Below are 12,894 nucleotides of genomic sequence, written 5' to 3' on the forward strand. Positions count from 1 at the left end.
CTCTTGGTCATGTTTCCCTACAGGTGGCTGGCAATTCGATTGGAGTTGGTTGGAAACCTGGTGGTGTTCTTTTCTGCCTTGCTGATGGTCATTTATAGAAAAAACTTGCAAGGGGACATGGTGGGCTTGGTACTTTCCAACGCACTCAATGTAAGTCTGAAGCTTCAGTGCCACAATGCTAGGGACGAATTTCAAAGGTTATCATTGCCTTTTAGCCAATGCTCCCCTTAGTCTTTCCATTCCCCATTCCCAGGTTTGGTTGTAAGGACCCAACGCAGATAGCCAGCAACAGATCCAGAGGAAGGTGCCATACTCTGTTTTCTCCTCTTCTTCCTGGATTCCCCAGAACTCTTGGTCTATAGTCCTTCCCTGGTCATATTCACACTCCTCCTAGGCAGAGGCCAGAGGGCTAGGAGTCAGAAAGGCTGGAATTTGAACCCTGGCTCTGACCCTTACTACCTGTGTTACATTAACCTCTCTTTGTTTCAGTTTTCTCAATATAAAATCGGGATAACAAGAGCACCTACCTCCTGGGGTTGTTGTGAGGATCAAATGAAATAATGTGTAAAGCACTTTATAAACCTTGTAGTGTTACATGTATGCTAGCTATTGTTTGCATAATTATTCATAATAAATCAATCAACTAACTAACCAACAAACATTTCAAAGTTCCTATGGCATGCCAGGCACTGTGCGGAACACCATTAGTTTCTCCTCATTACTATTTCTACTTCATTCATTCATTTATTATTGAGCTCCTGCGCTATCCAAGGTGCTGTGCAGAGTGGTATGGGAAGAAAGTACAAAGATGAGTAAGATGGATCCTTACCCATACCGCATTCTGTGGTATCCAGTGGCATCCCACTGACTGACAGAGGATACCTCTAGGTTTACTCTTTTTACATACCCTTGTATTGCCACTTAAGATCAGGGATGACCCAGCAATATCCTTGTGAAAACAACTGGGAATCTGGGATAGATCCAGCGTAACAGTAATATTGTTAATATTAATAACAGCAACAATAATAGAATTTATAAAGTACTTTAAGGTTTGCAAAGCTTTTTATACATTGTCTCCTGTGATTCTCATAACAATCCTATGAGGAAGGCACCCTTATTATCCTCATTCTGTAAATGAGGCTTAGATAGATTAAGTGACTTCTCCAGGGCCACAGATCTAGAAAGAATCAGAATCAGGATTTGAATTCAGGCTCTCTGAACTCCAAGTCCAACACTACTGACTGCATCACTGTGAAGCAGATAAAAGAAATGCGTACAGATACTCCTGTTACAGGTCCTCTGGGGGCACAGACTGTGAGAGCCAGCCTCGGGAATTATTCTAGCCTGGCTTCCTGATTTTGTCCATGGGAAAAAGAAAAGCCTGTAACTGTTTAGTGAATTGTACAGGATCACAGGAGCTACTGCTGGCAGAAGTGTGGCCAGAATTCAGCTTTCCTAACTACCCATCCAATGATCCTACCCTAGGGCTTTTAGGCTCTGATGTTAACCCTGTCCCTGGTGAAGCAGAGCACCTAGGAGGAGGCAGACAGGGTAGTTTTCATCTGCTAAGTCGTGACCCTCCCCACTCTGGCTTCCCCTATGCATCCATCTTTCAAGGTTCCTCTATGAAGCTTTCTCTGGGCATTCCTGACACACCCCTCATAGACACCAATTTCTCCATTCCCCAAACTCCTTCTGGTCTTGCACTCAGTAACACTTCATTGTCCTTGAAAGCAGAAACTGCTTCATCTATGTATTAATTGTGTATCTCTCACAATACTGAGCACAGAAAGCATAGAAAACAACAAATAAATGCTTGTTGACAGGCTGATGCAGAGCAAGTTTCTTGGTCAGAGGCTGATCCATTATTTTCTGATTTTGGTACAGATAACACAAACTCTGAACTGGTTGGTAAGGATGACTTCTGAATTGGAGACCAACATTGTAGCTGTTGAACGAATAAATGAGTACATCAAAGTAAAAAATGAGGTAAGAAGGAACTCCAGAGAGAAGGAGACAGGAGATAGGAATGATTTGGGCTTAAGTGGACCTTGTCCTTTACAGATTTTTGCTTTTTTTTCCCTTTCAATCTCTCCTCTTTTCATCTTCCTCATTCCTTCTTCAACTCTTTTCTGCTTGTTCTCTGTCTCCTTGCCTCCTATGACAAACAGATCAGAATATTTTAATTTGAGGGTTGTTAATTAAAGTAATATTGTTGGCAAAAAGAAAAATAGAAGCAGAATGCTGGATAATGATCCTACTTAAGTACATCCCCAATGAAGAGATAGGAAATCACATCTCCCTCCCATCTTTGTATAAGTTGGGGTCTATGGGAATGGGACACAGCACATACTGTCAGAATTGGCTAATGTGTTGGTTAATTTTGCTGACCTTCTTTCCTCCCTCACTCCCATCCTTTCTTATTCTTTGTTAGAAGAATTGGTTTTCTGGGTGGATATAAGGCCACTGCATTAGGTTTTGAGACTTAAGATTTAAAAGGAAGTCACTCTCAAAGGTGACAGAACCATGGAGGAAGCAGGGAGGGGCATTTTGGTGTGCTGATTCTGCTCCTGAGACCCCAAAATGTCATCTTCCAAATGCTGTGTCCTTCAATGATCAGTTCAAATCTCCTCTCCTCCATGAAGGCCACCCTGACAATTTTCCCCCACTCAGAACATCCTCTTTCAACTACTCTGTATTTCATCATCCTCACTTATTCCTGTGTTGGCCTTTTCTTTCCCTAAAACACAGTGCTAGGCACATAGAAGGGATTATTGAGTCCCTAGTCCCCCTAGAAGGGGAAGGGATACATTCAGAAAGGTAGATAATGTAAAAACAAAAGTAATCAATAATTTTTTTAGCTCAGTATTATCTCAGGTTGGTTAGTCAGGCTTATAATGAAACCATAACTGTTTGAAGAGCACACACATTTCCCCTCTAAATTTCATGTAAGATTGTTCTAGGGAAAAAATGCTTTTCCTAAGCATTTTCTTGCAAGACATTTAATGAGTTTGATTCTTTCAACCTGGGAACAAAAATTAGATTTACGGCTCCCTTGTTGTTGTCTTGACTTGCTTGTGAATTGAATTTGAGTGGGGAATTGGGGGTTTGTATGTAGGGATTCATCAAATGGAGCTTTTTAATGAAGATTGATACAACTTCTGAGGCTTTAGTGGATGAGCTGGAGTTGACAAGAGAATGGGGCAATCATGATTCTGGTCCAATCCGTGCCAGTGGACAAGAAGATTCAACATGATGGCCTGAGAAACTAAAACATTGGGTTGTAGCGGTCTGCCATTCTCCCAAACATCAAGTGATAAAAATTCCATAGGAGTTTCAATTCAGGGGAGACATAGAAATGGAGGACTTGGAGTTACAAAGGAATATAGGAATCATCTTCTCTGACTTTGAGATGAAGAACCTGAAACCCAGAAAGTGTGATGCTGAAGGTTCCCCAGGCAGTAGCTAGCGGAGCTGGAATGTGAGCCCAGGTCCTCAGATGGCAGATCTTTTGATTCAGCATATTCCTTTTAGAAGGTGTTCTCCCCCTGTTCTTGAGGAAGTGGGAGATTATGGGTGTGGAATGTTACATATATTGTTAGAATGTGGTGAGGTGTAAGTCAATTTTGCTTACTTTTTCCCCTTCTTTTCCTTTTTAAACCTTTACCACAAGGGCATTATTCACTGGCAAGGGGAAGGGGAAGGGAGACATTTGGAAGTCAAGGTGGTATAAAAACAAAAGATAGCAATAATATTTTTTAAAGAAGAGTTGGTGCTGAGGCTTCTATGTCTGGCTTCTCACTCAGGCCCGCTGGATTACAGAGAAGAGGCCTCCAGATGACTGGCCCAGCAAAGGGGAGATCCAGTTCACTAATTACCAAGTGCGTTATCGCCCTGAGCTGGACCTGACATTGCACGGGATAACCTGTAACATTGAGAGTATGGAGAAGGTAAGCATAGCTGTAGCTTACCCTGAAGTGGATGTCTGGTAACCAGAAAGAGGTCCCAGACCTCTGGAATCCTTCCTCCTTGGGCCAGGGTGGAGGATTGTGCTACACAGATTGCTGCCCTCCTGGAGAATAAGGAAGCTGCTCTCACAGACAGACTGCAGAATATCAAGAGTACTTGGGCATTTCTCTGCTTGCTCTTCCTACCTATGTGGGCTCCTGCCACAGTTCCTTGATTTGTTCTTCTACTTCCCTACTTGGTGTACAGGGAAGCCAGGAGGAGGAGAGTAACTGCAGCAGTAACCAGGGTGGGGTAGCTAGAGCTTTGTTCCAGGGTGCATCATTTGGAAAGTGTTGACAGCCCCTTCCTGTGGGTGATTCTTCACTTGCCGCCCCTGCCACTGACCTTCTCTACTAATGCCTTTGTTCCCCTGCCAGCTCTGCCCACCTCCTCCGTGTGACTTCCCCCTTAGGTGGCCATATTTTTAGTAATATAGAACCTTTGAGGTAATCCAAGGTAACTATCTCCCTTCCCTACCCTGCAGGTGGGCATCTAATCCCTATTTCTACTTCCTGTCCTGGGTTAAATTTTTTTTCTGGAAAGAATACTATCAGTGGAGTCCCAAGGACAGTTTTAGGGAGACGATCATTTGGAGCAGGAAAACAGTGAAGTGGGGTGCCCTATCCTATGGAGAAAAAAGAACAGTCCTAGCTTTGCTTGACTTCTCTTTGGGGATAATTCAGTAGAGCCCTTGGCTTAATTATGGTCAAAGGTGAGGTACAAAGGAACTTTACAAAGGTCTAGGACCTGCTTCTCCCATGACAGCAAGGGGGCCACAGGCAAATAAAATTTCTTTGAGGGCAACATGTGTAAATAACTTAAAGAAAGACTGTTTCTTACAGGTTGGCATAGTGGGCAGGACAGGGGCTGGGAAGTCATCCCTTACCAACTGCCTCTTCAGGATCTTAGAAGCCGCCGGTGGCCAGATCACAATTGATGGACTAGACATCGCCACTATTGGGCTCCACGATCTCCGAAACAAACTGACGATCATCCCTCAGGTGAGTTCTGGACGCCCTCCTCCCATCCCTCCCCACTTCCCTGCCCCTGGGAAGTCCATGGGACTCTAGTCATATCCCCATTTCTTGGCTTAATCCCTAGTGCAGATGAAGGGGACTTGATCATTAATGGGAATGATCAGACCATTTCCTGTGGCTCCCAGCCTTCCAGAGCCTTCCAGGGCCTCATTCCTGGTATATTGTTAACAAAAGGCACAGCCCCATCCCAGGGCAGGACAAGGAGTTCTCTGTGCTGCAGGGTTTAGTATCTGAAGTTCTTGTTCTCTGCTTTGTGGAGAATTTGGACAACTTGGTCATTACAATCAATTTTCAGCTTTTTAAACCAGTGAACAAATCACACTAGTGTGACTGGTAGGATGTATGCTCCCAGTGGGCAGAGACTGATTTTTTAGATTAGTTTTGTTTGCTTTTCTTTATACGCCCCGTGCTCAGCACACTGCCTAGAACACAGTGATCACTTAAATTCTTGCTGACTATCTGATTGTCTAGGAGCAAATAAACAGACAACATACCTAGAATTTTTCTTCTTGCAACAGCTATATTCAAATTGCTGTTCAGCAATAAACAGCAATAAAAAAGACATTGTTGGATGGTTATGAATGAAGTTGGCGGGCCCTCCTAGGGGCAAGAGGGTGTGGGAGGGGTGGGTAGTGAGTTAATGAATTCCTTCCTTCAACAAATATTAATCGAATACCTATTTTGTACAAGGTACTGTTCTGATATTTTGCTATTTACATCTTCATCTTTTTTTCTCTTCTCTTTCATCTTCTTTCTCTTTTGAGATTACTGAGAAATAGGGCCATCTGCAGGGATTTTATCCTACTGAGGTCCCATAGGTAATGTGGAGGTACATAAGAATGTAGGGGGAGGAAAGGAAGTCCTTTCCACCATTCCTTCATTGTCAGAATCATGGAATCTCAGAATTGCAAGGGACTTTAGAGATCATTTATTTAGTCCACCTAACAATTCCCAATTTCCACATTGGCCATGTACAAAAATATGTGACTCATTCTGTATATTTAATTAAAATCTGTCCTCTGACACTCATTAACTGTGTGACCCTGGGCAAGTCACTTAATCCCTGTTTGTCTCAGTTTCTTAAATTGTAAAATGGGGATAATAATAATACCTACCTCCTAGCATTGTTGTGAGCATCAAATGAGATATCTGTAAAGCACTTAACAGAGTGCCTGGTATATGGTAGGCATTAAATAAATACCAGCTTCCTTCTTCCTTCCTCCTCTCCTTCCTCCCTCCCTTCTTTCTTCCTTCTTGAATCCTTCCTTCCTCCCTTCCTATTTAGTGCATCATCTCTTTGTCAGGAGGTAGGTAGCATTTTTCATCATTGGTCCTCTGGAATCACGGCACAATAGAATTTCATTACATCCACATATCTTAATTAGTTCAGCGTTTCCCCAATTGACAGGCATTTCATTAGTTTCTGGTTCTTTGCTATCACGAGAAGAGTTACTGTCAACATTTTTTACGTGTGATCTCTTTGGGAGATAGGCCTAGTGACACTGTGAATAGAAGAATATGCAGGTTAGTAACTTTGGGGGTGGATTCCAAAGAGCTTTTCAGAATGACTGGACAATTTCATTGCTTTACCAACTCTGCATTCACATACCTATTTGCCCACTGCTCCTCCAACATTTGTCATTTTCCTTCTTTTTTTTAAAACCAACTTTGCCAAGCAAAGGATGCGAGGTGGAAGCACAGTTGCTTTAATTTTCATTTTCCTAATAATTAGTGCTCTGGAGCATTTTTTTCATAGCTATTTGAACTTCTTTCCTTAAGAACCACCTTTTCTATCCTTCCACAGTTTGTTCAATTATGGAGTGGCTCTTAATCTTATATTTTTTAATCAGTTCCTTACATATCTTGGAATGCAAAGCACTTTGCAAACCATATAAATCATGAATAGTCTACTATCTTCTTATGCTTTCTATTTACTGAGTGCAGCAGCAGCAGCAGCAGCCAAAAAAAAATCACAGCTATGATTTAGCAAACAACCAGTAGGTGGCAGTAACTCAACACTTTAGGATTATTATTTATCATTTCTTTAGCTCTTCTATAGCATTTGCAAAGGACTTTGGGATCTTTCCTGGAATTCCTGACCTAAACATGCCCTTCTCCATGACCCAACCTAAGAATATTTTCCCCTTATCAAATGACTAAAGGAGAGGCATTTTCTAATCAGTGAGCCACATAATTTCGTAATTGGGAGAGACATCAGAAGGTATCTAGTTCAGTAGTTTTCAGTCTTTTTGATCTAAGGACCCCTTAACACTTTATGAAGACCTCAAAGAGCTTTTGTCTATGTGCATTATAATATCAATATTTACCATGACAGAAAATGAAATTGATAAAATTTAAAAATGATTTATTCATTAAAAATAACAATAAATACATTATAGTCATATATTTTTATGACAAAACAAAATATTTAATGAGAATGACACTGTTTTACATATTTTTGCAAATCTCTGTCTAACAGAAGACTAAAATATTACATATGTTGCACTAAGTTGTTTTAGTTGAAGAAAATTTGGCCTCAAAGAGATATGTAGTTGGAAAAGAGATTCAGATTTTAAAAGGCAAATCACATCTTAATAATATTATGAAAATAGTTTTGAGGGTTTGGGGCCTGGGATCTGCAAACCACACTTTGAGAATTGTTTATCTAATGTAATCTATATCTGAACAGTGAACCCTCTACTTGGGGCTATACCTATCTGACATAGGATTCTAACTCAGGTGTCCCTGACTCTTAAGTCTAACAGTCTACCATTGGGTATCATGTCCCCACTAAGTCTGTCTTCTCCAGACAGGATATTGCAACAACCAGTCAATCAAATAATGAATAACCATTTATTAAGCACCTACTAGGTGCTAGGCACCGGTGATACAAAGACAAAAATGAAAGTTACTGCTATCAAGAAATGTGTGTTCTATGAGGGAAGGGAAATTTGTACATAAAACATATATATGAAATAAATTCAAAAAAGTTTTTTTTGTGAGAAGGCACCAGTAACTGGGGGCATCAGAAAAGATTTTATGTAGAAGGTGTTACTTGAGCAGAGTTTTTAGGAAAGGGTGAATCCTAAAAGGCAGACAGGAGATGGATGGGAAGGGCATTCTAGACATGGGAGATGGTGTGTGTGTGTGTGTGTGTGTGTGTGTGTGTGTGTGTGTGTGAGAGAGAGAGAGAGAGAGAGAGACAGAGAGAGACAGAGAGACAGAGACAGAGAGACAGAGACAGAGAGAAAGAGACAGAGAGAAACAGAGAGAGAGATACTAGGGCTAAGTATATATAGATTTGGGAGTCATCAGTATAGAGGTGGTAATTAAACCCATGGGAGTTGATAAGTTCACCAGGTAAAAGAATGTAGAAATAGAAGAGTGCCTTGAGCAGAGATACTAAGAGTTAAGGATTATGGGCAACCAACAAATGAGACTGAGAAGGAGCAGTCTGACAGGTAAGAGGAGACCTGTGAAAACCCAGTGTCACAAAAACCCAGGGAGGCAAGTCTCCAGGGGGGAATGGGTGACCAACAGTGTCCAATGTGGCAGTAGGGGCGAAGGAAGAGGACTGAGCAAAGGTTGTCTGATTTAGCACATCAGCATTCCCTAGTCATTTTGGAGAAAACAGTTTCAACTGAGGGATGAAGCTGGACACAAAGTTGAAATGTGCATAAGAGTTTAGTTGTGACAAAGAAGAGAAGTGTGAAGGTCCATGGGAGCTGTCCCTGACCACATGCCTCACTCCCATCCACTTCTCCCAAGTTATATCCTTTTGAATCATACAAAGCCAGAGATCCACCAGCACAATGCCTCACAGAAGCATGGATCCTTTAACAACGCCCCAGAAGTCCTCCTGCCTCTGCTCTAATACCTTTGATAGTTACTCCCTCCTAAGGCAATTCATTCCATCTTCACGTGGCTGTTCCTTATATTGAGATGAAGTCCTCCTGCCCAAGAGGTGCAGTAGTTAGAACTCTCCTCCCCACCCCCCAACCTCCTGGGAGTCAGAAAGATCCAAATCTGGCCTTTGGACACTTATTAGCTGGGTGACCGTGGACAAGTCATGTAATGTGTCAGTTTCCTCATCTGTAAAATGAGGGTAGTAGTAACATCTACCTCCCAGGGTTTTTCCTGAGAATCAAATGAGATATTTTTAAAAGCACTTAGCACAGTGCTAAGGACAGAGTAGGTTCTTAATACATGCTATTTCCTTCCCTTTCCCTATAACTTTGATCATTTGACTTAATTCTGCTTTCTGGACTCAAGACAAATAAACCCAAGCTCTGACCACTGTTAATCCGACACTGTGAACACCAGTTCTTTGATTAAAAAGTTGGTGCTCTTAATGAAGGACTATGTTTGTCAGGGCTAGGCCCCATTGGTAAAGCAAGAAGAACCAAACTGTTTCAGCTATCCATACCTCTCCTTTCAGAATAAAACTTCCGGGACATATTCCCCTGGGAGAACACCAAACTTAGTGGATGAAATATAGTACTAAGCTTAAAAATGCCTTGTTATGGTACCAGTTTTATCATTTGCCCACTGAATGAACTCTACTCTTGTGATCCACCACTAGTCTTAAGTGCCCTGAGATTTCTAAAGCTTACCCATCACCAATCTGGAGACTGTAGGAAGGGTGGTCCTGCCTGCCAGGATCCAATATCTCCTCCCGCCCCTTGGTTTATGTAGGATCCCATCCTGTTCACTGGAAGCCTGAGGATGAATTTGGATCCTTTCAACAAATACTCTGATGAAGAGATCTGGAAGGCGCTGGAATTGGCTCACCTGAAGCCCTACGTGGAAGGCTTGGCACAAGGTCTGTCCTATGAAGTGAGCGAGGCTGGTGACAACTTCAGGTAAGTCCCCAAACACACAGGTTGTCCTCTTAAGACAACCATTAGACCAAAGTATGGAAGCAATGTTTCCTCTCTCTCATGCTTCTTGTGAGTGATTGTAACTAACCTCATCCTGTAATGTGGGTATCATGTCAATAAAGCATCTTAAAATCCTCAGCCAGAGAGGGTCATCCTAGATCGGCTTGGAGGAGTGAAAAGGACACTGGATGAAGTCGGCACCACCCCTTCAGGGGCCTCAGTTTACTCATTTTTAAAGTAAATATGTAGCACTAGATGACTAATAAGGGGCATTAATGTTCTGGAAAAAGCTGATTCAGGTCTGTTTTTTTTTTTTTTTAATTCTCATTTGTGGAAAGAGCATGATGCTTATAAATATTGAGAACTGGGTTCTGGTCCTGACTCCATTCTGACCAGACTCATATCCCTGAATAGTCCTTTGATGTGCTTCATTTCCACATTTGTGTAGGCAGTTAGGTGGCACAGGGTAGATCACATGAGTTCAAATCCGTCCTTAGACTCTTAGCTGGTTGACACTGGACCACCTTTTCTCAGCCTTAGTTTCCCCATCTGTAAAAAAGGAATAACACCACCTACCTCACCAGATTGTTGTGAGGATTAAATGAGATCATATACCTAGAAAGCTTTGTAAGTCTCAAAGTGCCATGTTGGTTATTGCTGTGCAAAGTCACAGAAAGGATGTGGATGATGGCAGAACAGCAGCATTAAGAGCTATTTCCAGGGTGTTTGTATAGGCAGGAATTAGGACAGTGGTATAGTTTAAATCCCAGTGTGGTACAATTAACTCCAGGGGACTCTACACCTTTTTTTGTTGCATTGTTTTGTCACATATTATCTCTACAAGTGTTTCGTTGTCGGGGGCTTGGAAATCATTTTGTCTTGCTGACTTTATTTTGGTTGGTAGTAAAGAAATGAAATGTAAGAAAAGGCCCTTCTCTTCTTGCATGCCTATTGTAGGACTGAAAACTGCTGGGCATCCTGTCTCCCAGAAACTAGCCGAGTCCCTTGGGACATCATGGATTAAAACTCTCAGTGACCAGAGTGGATCTCTTGAGATCCATTTGTGCCACCACATTGCCCTCTTGGAGGGAGGAGTGTAGGATTTCACTTATCTGCCCCAGCTTCTGGCAGGAATCCTTGTTGGGACCATGTGATTCCATGCCTGAGGTTGGTGTGGTTCTAGATGGAGCCATGAGGAGATAGAAGCATTGTTCCACAGCAGCCTGCAGAGTTCTTTCAGCAGCTGTCACTTTCCATGGGTCACCTGTTGGGAAGTCACCTTAGAGTGCCCTAAAACTTTTTTCTCAAAACCAAAGAGAAAACGGCAGCCAGGAAGGTGGTTGTGTTGAAATTTAGACTGCCTGGCTCAAATTCCAGCTCTTGATGTGTGTGCTTAGCAGTAGGGTCTAACCCTTCCATACTTTTTGTTTAAATAATACTGAGCCTGATTCTTCCCACACATGTATAAACTAATTACAGGGAGGATATGGGAGAAAACAGCACACAATGCATCTACGACTTGGGAGGAATTGTTAAGTTCCTCAAAGATCATTTCCAAATTCCAATATTCAGGTGTTCCCTCCACCCCAAGAATAGGTAAAATGCTCCTAAAACCCTTTTGGAAAGCTCAGACTTAGATTAAAAAGCTGAAGTCTGCAGTTATCTTGCATCATCTTTGTTCTTTTAGAGATTAAGACAGTTTCATTTTCCCATACCTGGTTACATTTTAAAGTAATATATGCTACATTGTTTGGAGTCATTCTTTCCCCAGAAGTCTTCTGGGGCATATAAGCTTCCCTCACATTCCCTGTGTCCTCCTATGGCAGGAATCTAGACTGGCTTCTTGCTGCAGGTGGGGTTGTGGGGACTTTGATGCCTTTGTGACCTCTCCCCCCAAAGACTTCTGCCTGAGAGGGGAGAATCAGGCTTAATAACAAGGTATTTTATAGACGTTGTATTCTATGGCAAGGGGAGGTCATTATTGCCCAATTTGGGGGCTCTTTTCTCATGAAGTATAAATCAAACTGGCCTTTTCTGCAAGATAGTAGCTCGTATTTCTAGGTCTCTTGAAGGTTTGCCAAATTCCTTCTTCACCATCCTGAGGAAAGGAGTGTTAGTAGAGGGTGGTAGGTGCCCCAGTGGATAGAGAGCTTGCTGGAGTTTGAATCCTGCCCCAGACACTGACTGACTGTGTGATGCTGGGCAAGTCACGTAATAGCTCTTAGTCCTGGCTTCTTCATCTATAAAATGAGGATGACAAAGGTCAATACCTTGCAGGGTTGTTGTGATGGTCAAGGAAGATATTTGAAGTTCCATATTAATGATCATTATTATTACCGTTGTATCAATGAGGAAGCTGGTGCTAGAGAGTTTAAATGCCTCACCCTTGGTCACATAGCTAGCCAGGGTTAGAACTAGGATTTGATCTAGCTAGTCCTTTACCATACCACCATGCTGCTCAAGATTTCTATTTCTTAACCACATTCACCATCTAGGGCAATTCTTCCTTAGATGTCTGAGAGCACCATAGCCCCTGATTATGGGTGGCATCATGCCAGGCCCAGGCAGAGGGATCCCTGATACATGTCAGGACTAACTATCAAGAGACCAGACTAGAGTGATTTCCACCTATTAGTAGCATGCTTCCAGTTGCAAAAGATTCAGTCACCTCTTAAATTTGGGGGAACATTTTAAATCCTGAGATCAACTTAATAGCTAACATTTATATGGTACTTTGGGGCATGCAAAACATTTTATAAGCTACAATCTTCGCTATAATGGTTTTTGTTCCATTTAGTTCTATAGAATAAAAATGATCCTGACACCCTGACCCTTAATGGGTGACACCAAAATGCTGCCCCAGCCTTGATCATTTTATCTGATCTGAGATTTGGCAAAGATACCTTTAAATAACCTTCTCAGAGGGCACAGAAGGAGCTTCCTGACCATGCCCATTTTCTTAGGCCTAC

At 42.1% G+C, this 12,894-nt stretch overlaps 1 protein-coding gene across 1 annotated transcript in view; it reads left to right on the forward strand.

Annotated features, from left to right (window-relative positions):
* The window catches only part of ABCC2 (ATP binding cassette subfamily C member 2), a 70,378-nt gene that overhangs the window by 55,579 nt on the left and 1,905 nt on the right, over positions 1 to 12,894 (forward strand). Inside the window, exons 26-30 of the mRNA XM_072627207.1 lie at positions 24 to 150; positions 1,888 to 1,989; positions 3,807 to 3,950; positions 4,851 to 5,009; positions 9,741 to 9,907. Of these exons, the coding sequence (XP_072483308.1) occupies positions 24 to 150; positions 1,888 to 1,989; positions 3,807 to 3,950; positions 4,851 to 5,009; positions 9,741 to 9,907 (699 nt within the window). The remainder of the gene's footprint in view (positions 1 to 23; positions 151 to 1,887; positions 1,990 to 3,806; positions 3,951 to 4,850; positions 5,010 to 9,740; positions 9,908 to 12,894) is intronic.

The sequence above is a fragment of the Notamacropus eugenii genome, chromosome 1 (genome assembly GCF_028372415.1).
Source record: "Notamacropus eugenii isolate mMacEug1 chromosome 1, mMacEug1.pri_v2, whole genome shotgun sequence".
In the NCBI taxonomy this organism is placed as follows: Eukaryota; Metazoa; Chordata; class Mammalia; order Diprotodontia; family Macropodidae; genus Notamacropus; species Notamacropus eugenii.